We start from the raw sequence: 15,381 nt of genomic DNA, 5'->3' as shown, positions 1-15,381 counted from the left end.
TCCACTGAGCAGGCTTGCCACATCTGAGCTGTGGATCTGGAGTCGCTCGCTGGCTTGTGGTCTTGAGCAGTGAGTACTTTTCTGTTGTGAAGCACAGCTGTTGGCCTGCTCTTGCCAGTGCACAGTGGCTGTTCCTACTTGAGGCTTTGTTACATTAGCAGGTGTGTGGAAATGTACGTGCATGTGTGTTGGGGGGGGGGGTGCAGGTAAGTCTGGAGTAAGGAGGTTCAGCTGTCACACTCTTGGGAACACTCTGCCTAAACTGGATCAGTTACTGTCACTAAGAAGAAAGCTGTTGTTGATTTGAAATTGAGGAAGAGACAGGAAAGAAAAAGTAAAAATAAGTCAAAAAAAAAAAAGAAAAAAGAAAGAAAAGAAAAAGAAAAAAGGAAACCATTAAAGAAGGGCTTTCGAGGCTTGGGCTCTTGGGATTGAGCTCAGTGGTCACCATCTCTAGCTCCACTAAAGGAGGAGGTCGGGACATCTCTGGCTTGTCACGGTTTGGTTTTCAGAGTTACTGTAGTTCACTGTCTGGTACAAACCTCCCACGACTTTCATTCCTGTAACTATAATGGAGCATTGATGGGTGGCAGGATAAATGAAGAGTTGTTTTTCATAATCTATACATCATGGGTACATACTTCCTCTTTACAAACTTGTCAGTGATCACAGCTCCCATGACCCCTTCCTCATGGTGTCAAGGGTAAAATCACTTGAACTTTTCTAGTGTCTCCTTTCAAATGCCAGCTGTAGTCAAAGAGTTTGGAGGAGGATGTCTATGATACAGAGCTCCAGTCACATAGGAGGTGTGGTGGTGGAAGTGAGCAGTTACAGCTCTCTTCAGTGAGATGGGGGGAGGCTGTTCTCAGCCTCTGTCTGTGCTGAGGTGGGCTCAGTGCCAGCGGCCCCCAGTGTGCGTGCTGATCAGTTAGTCATAGTCCTGAGGGAGCAACAGGCTTCCCATTAGGCTGAGCAGCATTGTTTTGTTTTGTTTTGGTTTTGGTTTTATTTTTGTAAAAATTGGCTGATGGGAACCAATATATTAATTAACTGTAAATATTAATTAATAATTATAAATATATTAATTAATTGTATATATGAATTAACCAATAGATTAAATAACTGTAATTATTTCTGATCATACTTTTCTATGATTTTTTTTTTTTCCTGAGACAGGGTTTCTCTATGTAGCTCTGGCTGTCCTGGAACTCACTCTGTAGACCAGGCTGGCCTTGAACTCAGAAATCCACCTGCCTCTGCCTCCCAAGTGCTGAGATTAAAGGTGTGCGCCACCACCGCCCGGCTTCTGATTTTTTTAGTACAAAAGTTAGTTAACAGGGTTATAGCTTAGTGATAGGCTGCTTGTGTAGTATGGAAAAGGTCCTGGGTGGATCCTTAATGCAACACACACACACACACACACCACACACACACACACACACTGGAGCAGGAACACACATACAGGCAGGACAGGGGAAAGAGTAAAAGTTAACAGTGTGACAGTTCACCTCTGAAACATAAATTTTGAAATGTGATCTTAAAATTTGAGGAAAATAGGCAGAGTGGAAAATTTGGATGTGACCGTGAGATGTATATTGTCTTATATAGGATTTCACTCTGTGTCTGTAGTCTTTTTGCCAAATTAATTGAATCTTGCATTTGTTGTTAAAGATGCATTCATAATGTGTTTGTCTGTCAATTTCATATCTTTGGGATATTGTTGCTAGGGAATATCTATGGGAATAGATATCTATGGGAAACAGTACATCTATTTACAGAATCGTGTAGCACAATTAGAAGCATTGGGAAAACAGCCATGAGTGTACAGGCAGTTTACAAGGCAAGTTGGAAAGCACAGACAGAGCCGTCTGGGGTTGTTTTTATGTGGTTGTGTAGCTGCATTGGCAGATGCTCTTGGAGCATATGCTGAACTTAGGGAATCATGTGCAGTGAATGTACCCAGCAGCCACCACCCAGGTCACGAAACAACATCCCTGCCTCTCAGAAGCTTCTTTGGCGCCTCTTTGGAAGTGACTCCTGCCCTAGACTTCAGCACCAGAATCTAAATTTTCTAATTTTGGTTTTTTAGGAATTTAACTGTAAATGTATGTTGGGTGTTTTACCCTTACTGTTGGAGACAACAGAAGTCACTTGTTGCTGGTTAGTAATCCATGTGATTACTAGACCTTAGCTTACTCATCTGGCAGATTTTTGAGTGACTTTCAGGCTTAACACCATATTGCTAAGATCCTCCTCCTCCTCCTCCTCCTCCTCCTCCTCCTCCTCCTCCTCCTCCTCCTCCTCCTCCTCCTCCTTCCTCCTCCTCCTCCTCCTCCTTCTTCTTCTTCTTCTTCTTTCTTCTTCTCCTCCTCCTCCTCCTCCTCCTCCTCATCATCATCATCATCATCATTATTTATGTATTTATATCCACAGCAAAGTTCCCCTCCTTCCTCTTCTCTCATCTTCACCCCCTTCACCCCTCCCCTTTATCCACTCCTTTTCTACTTCAGAAAGCAGGAGCCCTCCTATTGATATCAGTCATCCCAGGCATATCAAGTTGCTTTAAGACTTGGCATACCCTCTCCTGTTGAGGCTAGACAAAACAGCCCAATAGGAGGAAAGGGTTCCAGAGGCAGATTCCCCCTGTTAGAAGTCCCAGTAAACTACACAACTGTAACATACACACAGAGGGCCTAGATCAGTCCCATGCCAGCTCCCTGGTTGGCTATTCAGTCTCTGTGAACTATGGGTCCAGGTTAGTTGATGCTATAGGTTTTCTTGTGGTGTCTTTGACCCCTCTGGCTCCTCTGATCCTTCCTCCCTGTCTTCCCACAGGATTGATTGCCCAAGCTCTGCCTGATGTTTGGCTGTGGGTCTCAGCATCTGTTTCCATCAGTTGCTGGGCGAAGTCTCTCTGGTGGTGATCACGCTAGGCTGCTAGGAGCATTCTTATGGAGATCCTTATCTGTGTCTCGTTTCTGATAGCCTTCCAATCAGAGTATGAGCACTGTGCTGGATTTTAATAGGTTGCTTACATTGTTTCTCAAAAGTGGATGTAGTTTGCTCTCCTGGGTGCTTTCAGGCTACATTGTTACACTTTTTTATTTCAACCGTTCAGAGCCGGTAACCAGTAAACGGTTGTGCAATAGGTATAATTTACATCTGTTGTGTTATGAATGAGATGGAGCACCTTTAGTGAGTGCTTTGTTCCTTGGCTTAGAGATTGTCTGACTGTGTTACCAAGGCTTTAAAATCCTGGTTTCAAAGACTCATACATCATGCCTAACTCCTCTTTTTTTTTCTAATTTATTGTACTTTTGTTTGTGATTGCTCTGCCTGCATGCTATCTGTGTATCTGTGACTACATGCATTCCCAGTGCCTAAAGAAGAGGTGAACCTCCACGTGGGGAACCTCCATGTGGGGGCTGGGAATTGAACTCAAGTTAGCAAGTGCTCTTAACTACTGGTCCAGCTCTCAAGCCCTCCACAGTGTACTCTTTACTAAGAATCATCACATATTAATTTTTATTATGGGTTCACCATTTCCTCCTATATGCATGTGCAAACACACACACACACACACACACACACTTAAACTATTTAATTGTAAACAGTAATGGTCCTTTATTGCTGAATATTTGTATTTTCTAGAAAACACCAACATTCTCTTTTATAGCTATAGTACGATTACAAAACTGGGCATTATAAAGTATAATGTTTAGCTGGTAGACCATGATGAGAATATCTTTTCTCTTTAAGAAAAATTGCTTTTATTCAGGCGGTGGTGGTACATGCCTTTAATCCCAGCACTCTGGGAGGCAGAGGCAGGCGGATTTCTGAGTTTGAGGCCAGAATGGTACAGAGTGAGTTCCAGGACAGCCAGGGCTATACAGAGAAACCCTGTCTCAAAAAAACCAAATCCAAAAAACCAAAAAAAAAAAAAAAATTGCTTTTATTTTGTGTGTAAAGGTGTGTTAGAAACAAGTGCTCTTGTCTGCTGCCTGTCTCTAGCCCTATACTTAACATTTTAAAACATTTCCTGCCTTAGTTATGGCTGTTATGAACACCATCACATCATGTTGGGAAGGAAAGGGTTTATTTGACTTACACTTTCCCATCACAGTCCATTGTTGAAGGAAGTCAGGACAGGAACGCACACAGGGTGGGAACCTGGAAGCAGGAGCTGGTGCAGAGGCCATGGAGGGGTGCTGCTGACTGGTTTTCTCAGCCTGCTTGCTTATAGAACCAGGGAAGGCACCACCCACAATGGCTGGGCCCTCCCACATCGATTGCTAACTACGAAGATGCCTTGCAGGTTTAACTATAGTCCAGTTTTTATGGAGACATTTTCTCAATTGAAGCTCCTTCCTCTCATATGACTAGCTTGTGTCAAGTTGGCAGAAACTATTAGCACACTCCTTTTTTTATACAAAGGCATGGATGGCATAATGCACTTTCGTGCTTTGCTTATTTTTACTTAATGTAGTCTAGAAATTTCTATATTGATTTTTTTTCTTATTGCATTTGTGTGTGTGTGTGCGTGTGCATGTGTGTGTGTGTGTATAGGTCAAAGAACAACTGTAGGAGTCAGTTCTGTCCACCACACAGATTGCAGAAGTTGAACTCAGGACTTCACTTGGTGGCAAGCCATCTCGATCCAGCCCTATATACCGTTATACTGAGTGTTCTCTTTTTGTAGCTATATAATACACGGCATGCATACCAATGCATTTTACACTATCCTTCCCAAATGAGTATGTTATCACACTTTTTCTGTTTTTGCCAGCCTGGTAGGTTGCAAGTATTTCACCATCTGGTTTCTTTTCTTTCCTTCCTCTTCATTTTTTAAAAAACATTTATTTATTTATTATATATAAGTACTGTCTTCAGACACCCCAGAAGAGGGCATCAGATCACATTACAGATGGTTGTGAGCCACCATATGGTTGCTGGGATTTGAACTCAGAACCTCTAGAAGAGCAGTCAGTGCTCTTAACTACTGAGCCATCTCTCCAGCCTCTTCTTCTTCTTCTTCTTTTTTTTTTTTTTAAAAATTATCTATTTCTTTTGACTATGATAAGGATTTTAAAACTTTTTCTAAAGTTTTGTTGTAAGATTTTTATGTACTAAGTTGATCAAGTCTTTGTTCTATGATTTCAGGATTTTCGGTTGTACTTAGGAATACATGCTTTATTTTTGACATGTATTAAACACTTTGGCCGGGAGGTGGTGGTGCACACTTTTAATCCCAGTACTTGGGAGGCAGAGGCAGGCAGATTTCTGAGTTCGAGGCCAGCCTGGTCTACAGAGTGAGTTCCAGGACAGCCAGAGCTACACAGAGAAACCCTGTCTCAAAAAACAAAACAAAAGAAACACTTTGAACTTCTTCTTTCTCTACTTTGTGAATCCATGGTTGACCTAGCATGATTTCCTAAAAAACTTAGCTTCTTTGCATTCATTTTTAAGCTACAATCAATTATCATTCTATATTGTTCTTTTATAGAATATTTTTGATTATCATTACAATTTTGTTGTTTTGTTACAGAATTTCTCTAGAGCCCTGGCTGTCCTGGAACTCACTATGTAGATAAGGCTGGCTTCGAATTCACAGAGATCCACCTGCCTCTGCCTTCTGAGTGCTGGGATTAAAAGTGTGTGCCCTCACTCCTGGCTTATTACCATAACCGGGTTCTGTGAGCACAGCCCCGGACCTCATACATGCTCTCTGCTCAGAGCTCTCCTGGACCGCACTCCTGCTCTTGGAGTCTTGTTCTAGCTTGCTGATTTTTTTTTCCTTGTATGGATCCTTTGTGATCAGAATTACACATGAAGAGTTGGTGATTTGCAGAGCGATGGTGGCATACGCCTGTAATCACAGCACTCTGGGAGGCAGAGGCAGGCGGATTTCTGAGTTCGAGGCCAGCCTGGTCTACAGAGTGAGTTCCAGGACAGCCAGGGCTATACAGAGAAACCCTGTCTCGAAAAAAACAAATCCAAAAAAAACAAAAAAAACAAAAATAAAAAAAAAGGTTGGTGATTTGGTATCCCAGTGTATACTGACTTTGCCATAACACAAAGGCTGGGATTAAGCTCCCTTTCACACGAGTTAAAGAAAAAGAATATTTAACACAATGAGGGAAAAGTTAGTTTGAAAATAATGATTTGAAAATAGAGAATATTGCATTTATATAACTGTTAATCACAGAAAATTGATGGGCTAGGGAACTTGAGATTTAAAAGTATTTTGTCCCAGAGTTGATGGCTACTTTTCACCAACTGAGACAACTCTTTTTTTTTTTTTTTTTTGAGACAACTCTTAAAGAATTCACATTTTGTGGTTAATGTCATTTCTCCCTTTTTCTGTACCCTATTGTGTATTAGGTGTCAAACATATGACAACCTTTAATTATTAGAGTTTAATTTTGTGTAAATGTTAAAAAAAAACCCTCATTCTCTTTCTAGTTTTAGCTTTAAAAAAACTTTTATGAGTGTTTTGCTTGAATGTATGTCTGTGTAGTGCATGCGTGTCTGGTACACACAGAGGCCAGAAGAAGGGCACCAGATGCCCTGGAACTGGAGTTACAGATGGCTGTGAGCCACCATGTAGTTGCTGGGAATCAAAGCTAGGTCCTCCAACAGTGCTCTTAACCACTGAGCCATCTCTCCCGTCCCCTCTCTTACTTTTTATTTTGGTGTTCGATTCAAACCCAGGGCAGTGAGTGTGCTGTGGCAGGTGAGCATTCTATGAGTTAGCTTCATCCCTAAGTCTTCTGACTCTTTTTAAATAAAATATTCCACGTTTTTGTACTAGTGTAACACAGCTTTATAACTGACTAAGAAAGGGTACCCTGCTTTACCAGGAGCCTTGGGTTCAGTCCCGACACTCACTGGACAGCTGACTCACGCCATCTGCAACTCTAGTCCCAGGGGATCCAGTGCTGTCTTCTGACCTTTGTGGCATCAAGCTTAAGTGTGCTGCATATACACAGGAACACCCATCACACTAAATAAAATAAAAAGAATACAAAAAATTGAATGATGAACAGACATTTCCATATGGATCCCTGGTATTGAAAACTGGAAGACAGTTTAGAGGTTAGTCATATGTGGACCATTTGACGTAGCATTGAATTCATTATAATTATTTAAGAGTATTGCTTCAGTCAAAGACAGTACATCAGTCAGCTAATGTATGCCTTCACCTTAAGTGGAGAAAAACTTTGAGTTCTTTTATTTAAAAGTATTTTTTTTCTTGGTCTTGGAGGTGGTTGGTAAAGGCATTTGCTTCAGGGCCTGGCCACCTGTGTGATCCCCAGGACCCACTTGGAGGAGGGAATTGACCTCTGCCCTCCACCTGTGCACTGTGTTACACTTACAGTACCAGAAGGCACGCACATGTGTACATACACATGCACACACGCTAAATAAATAAGTAAATACATAAGCAAAGTAACAGCAAGTAGTTTTTCTTTTTTTCTATAGGTTTTTAACTCCCGGTGGTCTAATAAAGAAGTACAAATGGAATGAGTCTCTTTTAGTCACTTTCTGTTGCTGCAATTAGACACCATGACCAAAGCAACCTTTAAAAGAGTTTATTTTTGGCTTCCTTTTAAAGTAATGAAGATTTTCTTGACCCTTAGTGACAATTTTTAAAACTTAGCACAGTGTAGGCTGTCCTCATTGCTGCCTGTTTAGGTTCACTGAGGTCGACCCTGTTCATGAGTCATGTCCCAAATGAAAGTTTAATAAGGGTGGCACCTCCTGTCTACTGAATGTGGCACGCGTGGGCACATGGCAGGCAGCCATAAAGTCTGTCTGTGTGTGTGTGTGTGTGTGAGAGTGAGTGAAAGAGAGAGAGAGAGAGAGAGAGAGAGAGAGAGAGATTGATTGATTGATTGATTGATTTGGTATCTTAGGAAGACTAGCATGATTGCCTGTAACTATAAAGAGGTTCTGTGTGAGATTTTGTAGCAGTGATGATATGCTCCTTGTTTATTAAATGTCAGAAAGTCTTACCAGAGCTCCTAAGTCAAGAACCCTGCCTAGTCTTCAAACATTTACTCCTGCTTCCCATAGTGAGTGTGTGTTTACTTTCTCTTGCTTCTAGACCAAGAGCAATGATGACCTGTTAGCTGGGATGGCTGGAGGAGTCAGCGTGACTAATGGTGTTAAAGCGAAGAAAAGCACCTGTTCATCTGCAGCGCCTTCAGCCCCTGCCCCTGCCATGACCGTCTCGGAGAACAAGGCCAAGACTAGCACAGGTGTGGCCTCCTCAGTCCTGTGCCCGTCACCCAAGCTCGTGCTCGCTTTCCTGGCCCAGGTTCCCCACCAACCCCTTAGCTCTCCTCTGCCCTGCCCTCCAGTCACGTCAAACTCCACCGTTAGTTCTATTGGTCCAGTGGTGTGATGGGCAGGAGGGAGGTGCCCGTCTTACTTGTCGTTATTGGTGTTGTACTTGAGCCTCAGTGCAGCCTTTGAAGTGTAGACTACATCCCCTCACTGTAGACTTGAGGTAACTAGGCTGAAGCTTAGCCTGATAGTCTTGCTGCTTGCTCTATTACCATCTATTCGTGGACTTGATAGAAGTCTCTTGAAACTCGTTTTGTACCCAGTACTTCAGAGCTTTGGTTACTGCCTATGTGCCGTTATGGGGCCAGACCTTGTTTGCATTTACTTTGGTTCTCACTCTTCTGTTTCCTGTAGGTGGCCCAGACGTGGGGTCTATTGTGAGGCTGGCTTTCCCTTCGTGTTGCTCTGTGCCCTCTCTTCACTCTGTTTCCTGTAGGTAATTACCTGACTGGTTGGTCTTAGAGTCATCCTAACTGAGCCTGCTCTGGAACACTGCATGTCGGCCAGTATGGAGGTCCTATGTCCTACACCTGTATCTGAGCTACTGTTCATATCTTCTTAACAGCTTCATTGAGATACAGTTCATGGTCCAAAAAATTTATCCTTGTAATGTATAAAATTAGATGTAAGGTTTCTAATCGTTGCTTATTAAAACATGATGTCCAGGTTTCAAGGAGATTGACTTCACAGATGACCAGTTGCAGGTCAGATGATCCCTGGTCTGAAGGGATGGACTTTGCAGATAACCACTTTCAGGTCTCTGTCAGGATTGTGCCCAGCTTTCATCTCAGTAGTGCCAGGCTCAGAACATGTGCATTTTTGTTGCTAATAATTTTATCTTAAATTCTTTGTTTTAAACATGTAGGCACTAGTTCCTCAGCCAAACGGAGTACTTCGGCTGGTAATAAAGAATCCAGTTCTACTAGAGAAAGATTGCGTGAACGCACTCGGATAAACCAGAGCAAAAAACTGCCCTCCGTAAGTCAGGGAGCTAATGATGTGGCACTGGCTAAACGTTCACGCAGCCGCACTGCTGCAGAGGGTGACATTCGGATGAGCAAGTCTAAGTCAGACAATCAGATCAGTGACAAAGCTGCTTTGGAAGCCAAGGTGAAAGATCTCCTCACACTGGCGAAAACCAAGGATGTGGAAATTTTACATTTGAGAAATGAACTCCGAGACATGCGTGCTCAGCTGGGCATCAGTGAGGACCACGGTGAAGGGGAGGACAGGTCTGAGGAGAAGGAGGCCATTACTGCTCAGCAGCCGACTGATGTGGAGTCTACGCTCCTGCAGCTGCAGGAACAGAATACAGCCATCCGAGAGGAGCTCAACCAGCTGAAGAATGAAAACAGAATGCTAAAGGACAGGCTGAATGCTTTGGGCTTTTCCCTAGAGCAAAGGCTGGACAATTCTGAAAAACTATTTGGCTATCAGTCCCTGAGCCCAGAAATCACCCCTGGCAACCAGAGTGATGGAGGAGGAACTCTGACATCTTCAGTAGAAGGTTCTGCTCCTGGGTCAGTGGAAGATCTCTTAAGTCAGGATGAAAATACGCTCATGGACCATCAGCACAGTAACTCCATGGACAATCTGGACAGCGAGTGCAGTGAGGTGTACCAGCCCCTCACTTCCAGTGATGATGCTCTGGACGCCCCCTCCTCTTCAGAGTCAGAGGGCGTGCCAAGCATTGAGCGCTCTCGGAAGGGGAGCAGTGGGAATGCCAGTGAGGTGTCCGTTGCTTGCCTGACAGAGCGGATTCACCAGATGGAAGAGAACCAGCACAGCACCAGTGAGGAGCTTCAGGCAACTCTGCAAGAGCTAGCTGATCTCCAGCAGATTACCCAGGAACTCAACAGCGAGAACGAAAGGCTAGGAGAGGAGAAGGTCATCCTGATGGAGTCGCTGTGTCAGCAGAGTGATAAGTTGGAACACTTTGGCCGACAGATTGAATATTTCCGTTCCCTGCTCGATGAGCATCACATTTCCTATGTCATAGATGAAGACGTAAAGAGCGGGCGCTACATGGAGCTGGAGCAGCGCTACATGGATTTGGCTGAGAATGCCCGTTTTGAGCGAGAGCAGCTTCTGGGTGTTCAGCAGCATTTAAGCAACACTTTGAAGATGGCCGAACAGGATAACAAGGAAGCTCAGGAAATGATAGGTGCCCTCAAAGAGCGCAGCCACCACATGGAGCGGATTATTGAGTCTGAGCAGAAGGGCAAAGCGGCCCTGGCAGCCACACTGGAGGAGTACAAAGCCACTGTGGCCAGTGAGCAGATAGAGATGAGTCGCTTGAAGGCGCAGCTGGAGAACGAGAAGCAGAGGGTGGCTGAGCTGTATTCTATTCACAACTCTGGAGACAAGTCCGATATCCAGGATCTCCTGGAGAGTGTCAGGCTGGACAAGGAAAAGGCAGAAACGTTGGCCAGTAGCTTGCAGGAAGATCTGGCTCATACCCGAAATGATGCCAATCGGTTACAGGACACCATTGCTAAGGTATTGCCCAAGTAAAGACGTTCTCATTTAACATTACACAGCTGCCACAAGTAGCATGCTTGTTGGGAAACAAGTGCCACATTGCCTTTTAAAAATCATTCTCAGGTTTTAAATGCACCACTTTCCGTAGAGTAAAAGTTTCCCTACATTACTGCCATTGTCAGTCATTCCTCTTCTGTCGTCTTCTTCCCAGATGGGCTGGAGGTGCTGGGAACCACGCACCCAGAATTCCTTCTGAGCAGTAGATAACAACTTTACATCCTCATCTTTCATACACTGGGGCATAAGGTAGATGCCGAGTCAGGATTCCAGTTTTCCAGGACTGGCAGTGTCTGCTGCCTCTTGTCCTGGTATAGTTCTTTAGATAGAGTTTTATTGTGAGTTCATTCTACTTACAGAGTAGGGCTGCTCCTGTTTCTTGGAGGTATAGGATTTATTGCTGGCAAAGAGCTTAGAGATGCTTCTTCCCCCCCTCATCTCATAGATGGCCAGTGTCCTAGGAAAGGCTGCTCAGAAGGGCTGACCAGTGCTGGCCTTGTTCTGTATCCTGAGTGGTTTTTGAAGTGAATGTTTTTGTACAAATTACCTATTTATTTCATCCACATTTTATACCTTTTTAAATGTGTGTATGCTGGTTTGTGGCACATGTGTACCCACGGAGGCGAGGAGGGTGTTGGATCCTAGAAGCTGGAGCTGGAGGCTCTTGTTGAGACTCTTGACTGGGTGCTTAGGACTGAACTGTCCAGAAGAGCAGGGTGCTCTTGACTGCTGAGCATTCCCCGCCCAAGTGCAGTGAGTTTTAAAGGGAGAAAGAAGTTTTAGTGCATTTATCATTAAACTTTGAATAACTTACCTTTTACCTGTTTTAGTGATTCCCTTTTTAAAAAACTTACTTCATATTTGTTTGAGATGGGGGAGGGAATGTGAATACATGTGTACTGGGGTGCCCCAATCAGGACAGCTGTGGGGGCTGGTTTCTCCTCTTGTGGGCGAAGCTCTGAGCATCGGCCTCAGCTCATTAATTTTGGCAGCCAGCGCCTTTACCTTAGGAGCCATCCTGCCAGTCAGTCAGTGGTCACTTTTAGAGCTATAACTCAGGAGATTCATGTTGAGGGGCACCGTGAACTAGTACTTTGTTTGATAAAGACTTTGGAATGAAAATGTTATGTTTTATTTATTTTTGTATGTGTGTATTGTGTCTGTGTGTATGTGCTATGAGTCATGTGAGGAGATTGGAGGGTGACTTGGAGTCTGGTCTCTCCTCCCACCATGAGGGTGTGGGCATTGAACTCAGGCCCTCCAGCCTGGCAGCAAGCACCTTTCCTGCCGAGGCACTTTGTTATTAGCCTTAAATGTTTTTATGGTTTCCTATTTGATTTGATTTTTTCTATTATATATATAGTTTTTTTGTTTTCTTTCTTTCTTTTTTTTTTTTGTAAGCAAGTGGGTAGGATGTTAATCATTCATCAAATGCACATTTTAAGCCCAAACTTTGGAGAAGAGATAATGTCCCCAAATTGCCTCATAAATAATCTGGTTAAGTTTAGTGATGCATCAGTGTAAGATTAGTCAGCGATGTAGCAGGCTTGTGCTCAGACGTATCAAACGAAAGCCTTGTGCAGTTGTAGTGCTGGCCTCCATGCAGTAACATTGCTTGGCTGTCTGTCTGTCCATGGCTGCTCACACTTAGCTTCCATGTGTAACAGTAAGTTACTTTGGTTGTAGAGTTTATCCCAAAACAAGTCTCCTTTGGACTTCTGTAGGTAGAAGATGAGTACCGAGCTTTCCAGGAAGAGGCCAAGAAGCAGATTGAAGATTTGAATATGACGTTAGAAAAACTAAGATCAGAGCTGGAGGAAAAGGACACAGAGAGGAGCGACATGAAGGAAACCATCTTTGAGCTGGAAGATGAGGTGGAGCAGCACCGCGCCGTGAAGCTCCACGACAACCTCATCATCTCTGATCTAGAGAGTAAGTACAGCAGTGCCATCCCGCCTCCCCACCCGGCCACAGGGCCCACCTACCCACCCTGTCACGGGCCGCGGTGGGGGAGCAGCTGACCCACAGCTTAGTCCGAGACTTTGGGTCGCTGTGTTTTGTTCTCAAATATTCCATAGAAGCGTTACTTGAGGATTGTGTCTAATTAACGAGAATCTCTGAAGTGAAAAGCCAACAGTCAGTTATTTTCCAGACCATAAGAAAAGCCGTTTAAACAAAAATGCGAATCTTGTAGCATCCTGATCATGGAGCAGAGGGTTTCTTTTTGTTTTTAAACTTATTTTATTTTTCTTATTATTCTGAGGATCTTGTGTCATGGTAAAATGAAACCTACATTTTAAAGTTTCATTGTACTTTGCATGAATAGAATTTTAAACTTTATTTTGTAGTAATTTTGGATTTGTAAGAAAGTTGAGGAATTAGATTTTTATGTGACCCTAATCTAGTTTCTCATGAATTGCTTATTGGTTACAGGAGAGAAGAAACTACAACTCCTTATGAAGTAGGGAAACCTGAGCAGTGCTTTGGGTTTCCTTCTGGTGAGAGAGGCTCATGGTAATGGGCATAGCACAAGTGAGGTCTGTTCTGACTGAGGCACATACCAGCCACAGAGAGACAGTAGACAGGCAGCATGAGGGTGTGTGGAGGGGCTGCGGCCTCAAGCCATCAGTGTAGGAAAGAGCAAGGCTGTGGAAAGGTCCCAGGTAAAGGAAGACTCAGGAGACATGATAATTAGATGTAATACCCATGTCTAGACAGGCCCATTACTACAGGGGAAAATGATATAAAGGCATTAATCAAACATTGAGCTGTAGCTAAGAGATTAAAGATATGCTAATAATACATTTAGGAAGTCGATAATTACCCCATGTTTACATAAAATATCCCTGTTCTTAGAAACCACACACTGAGTTTTTCAGGTGAAAAGCTATGATTACTATACCCCCAAGGAGTTCTGGGGAAAAAAATTAGGTTGATGCAGAAACAAGCTGTGGCAGCTGATAGGACAGATGAGTTGTATTCCTGCTGCCTTTGTGTGATGCTAGAGGGGAAGCTCAGGACCTTGTCCATGTAAACTTCACATTCTTACCGCTGAACTACATCCTCACTTCTATATACCTTCATATTACAGACCCAGAGATAGGCAGAGGGAATGGAGTAGCTGTTCCTGATGCATTGAAGTCTTTCAGATAATGGGGTGTATGCGATACTCCTTTGGACACTATTGGTTCATTATTTCTTGACAGAGTACTGATTAGCAAGTATAGCATTGAGCCTATCACTAGGTTGATGGGGGCATTTGAGATACTTGAAGAAGAGCAGGTCGTTTGTGGGAAATTTTCAGGATATAACTTGGGAATTCTAAGTTCTGGTTAGCTGATTGTGAATCTGTGGATTTACCAAGGTTTTTTTGAATATTCTGGGGCCTCTATTAAAATAGTTGGTGGTGAGACTGAATTTTTTTTTTAAGAAGATGAAGATGTTGTGGCTGCCATGAAATTTCTCATGCTCACTTAACCCTTCAGGGTGATCTTAGTGGCTCATCCATGGCCGGGTGCTCAGTAGTGATTGACAGTTCTAAGCTGTCTTCAGCTGCCACAGTAAGGTCTTGTTTTCAGAGCCAAAACCAAACAATAAAGTAAAAACTTTCTGTACTTATATTTAGTTTTAAAGAAATAGAACGTTTTTTACGTTTTAAATTGTGTATATGTGTGCATGTGGATCAGATGTTCAAGAAGCCCAGAGGAGGGTGTCAGAGCCCTGGAGCTGGAGAGCCAGGGGTTGTCAGCAGTCTGACAGGTGCTGGGGATCAAACTAGGTTCTTCCGGAAGAACAGCAAGCAAGCTGAGCCGCTGAGCCATTTCTGTGGCCCTGGATTTAGTTTATATTTTATAATTGTGAGAATTATTTAATTCTGTTTTTTATTATAAAGTTTTTATTAGCGCATATTAATTTTACGTGACTTTTTCACTTAGACACTTTCACATGCGTGTATATTTTGACCATAATTACATTACCCTATTGTCTGCCTTCTGCTTCTCTCTTCCTCTTCTACCTAGTGTGTGTACCAGTGAGTGAGTTCTGCTAGGGTTACTTACAGGAATGTGGGTGGGTTGTTTTTTTTTTTTTTAAATTAGGGCTATTTATAGGCATATAGGTAAGCCACCTGTAGTTACACTACTGAAGAAAACGCCCTTTCCCCAACCAGTAGTACTTTATAAAGCTTCAGAGAGAGGTGAGGTAATGTTGCATCTTGCATGTTAGAAGTATTTACGTTTTCCAGAGTAACTTTGGAAGCTCCTTGTATCATCTGCTGGGTACACCGGAACTGCCCTGTTTCCCATGTAGTCAGTCCTTTTGGTTTTGCTCATGGGCAGGAGTGACATCTTGTGGTAACTGCGGCATTAACTAGAAAAATATTAGATGATGAAGATCCTGGGGAAACTACAAATCATTCATTTTTCACATACAGATTTTTAACTAGAAAATGACAAAAATTCCTGAGTAATTAAAAATAGTTATATGGCTTCTTTT

The 15,381-nt window shown here is 43.1% G+C and overlaps 1 protein-coding gene across 1 annotated transcript in view; it reads left to right on the top strand.

Moving 5' to 3' along the window:
- Specc1l (sperm antigen with calponin homology and coiled-coil domains 1 like) overlaps nt 1-15,381 on the top strand; it is a 102,694-nt gene that overhangs the window by 20,719 nt on the left and 66,594 nt on the right. Inside the window, exons 3-5 of the mRNA XM_052164323.1 lie at nt 8,108-8,261; nt 9,215-10,848; nt 12,612-12,819. Coding sequence (XP_052020283.1) covers nt 8,108-8,261; nt 9,215-10,848; nt 12,612-12,819 — 1,996 coding nt within the window. The remainder of the gene's footprint in view (nt 1-8,107; nt 8,262-9,214; nt 10,849-12,611; nt 12,820-15,381) is intronic.

Source organism: Apodemus sylvaticus, chromosome 19 (assembly GCF_947179515.1).
Source record: "Apodemus sylvaticus chromosome 19, mApoSyl1.1, whole genome shotgun sequence".
NCBI classification, from domain to species: Eukaryota; Metazoa; Chordata; class Mammalia; order Rodentia; family Muridae; genus Apodemus; species Apodemus sylvaticus.
The sequence above is the reverse complement of the archived record's forward strand: the minus strand, read 5'-3'. Positions and strand labels throughout refer to the sequence as shown.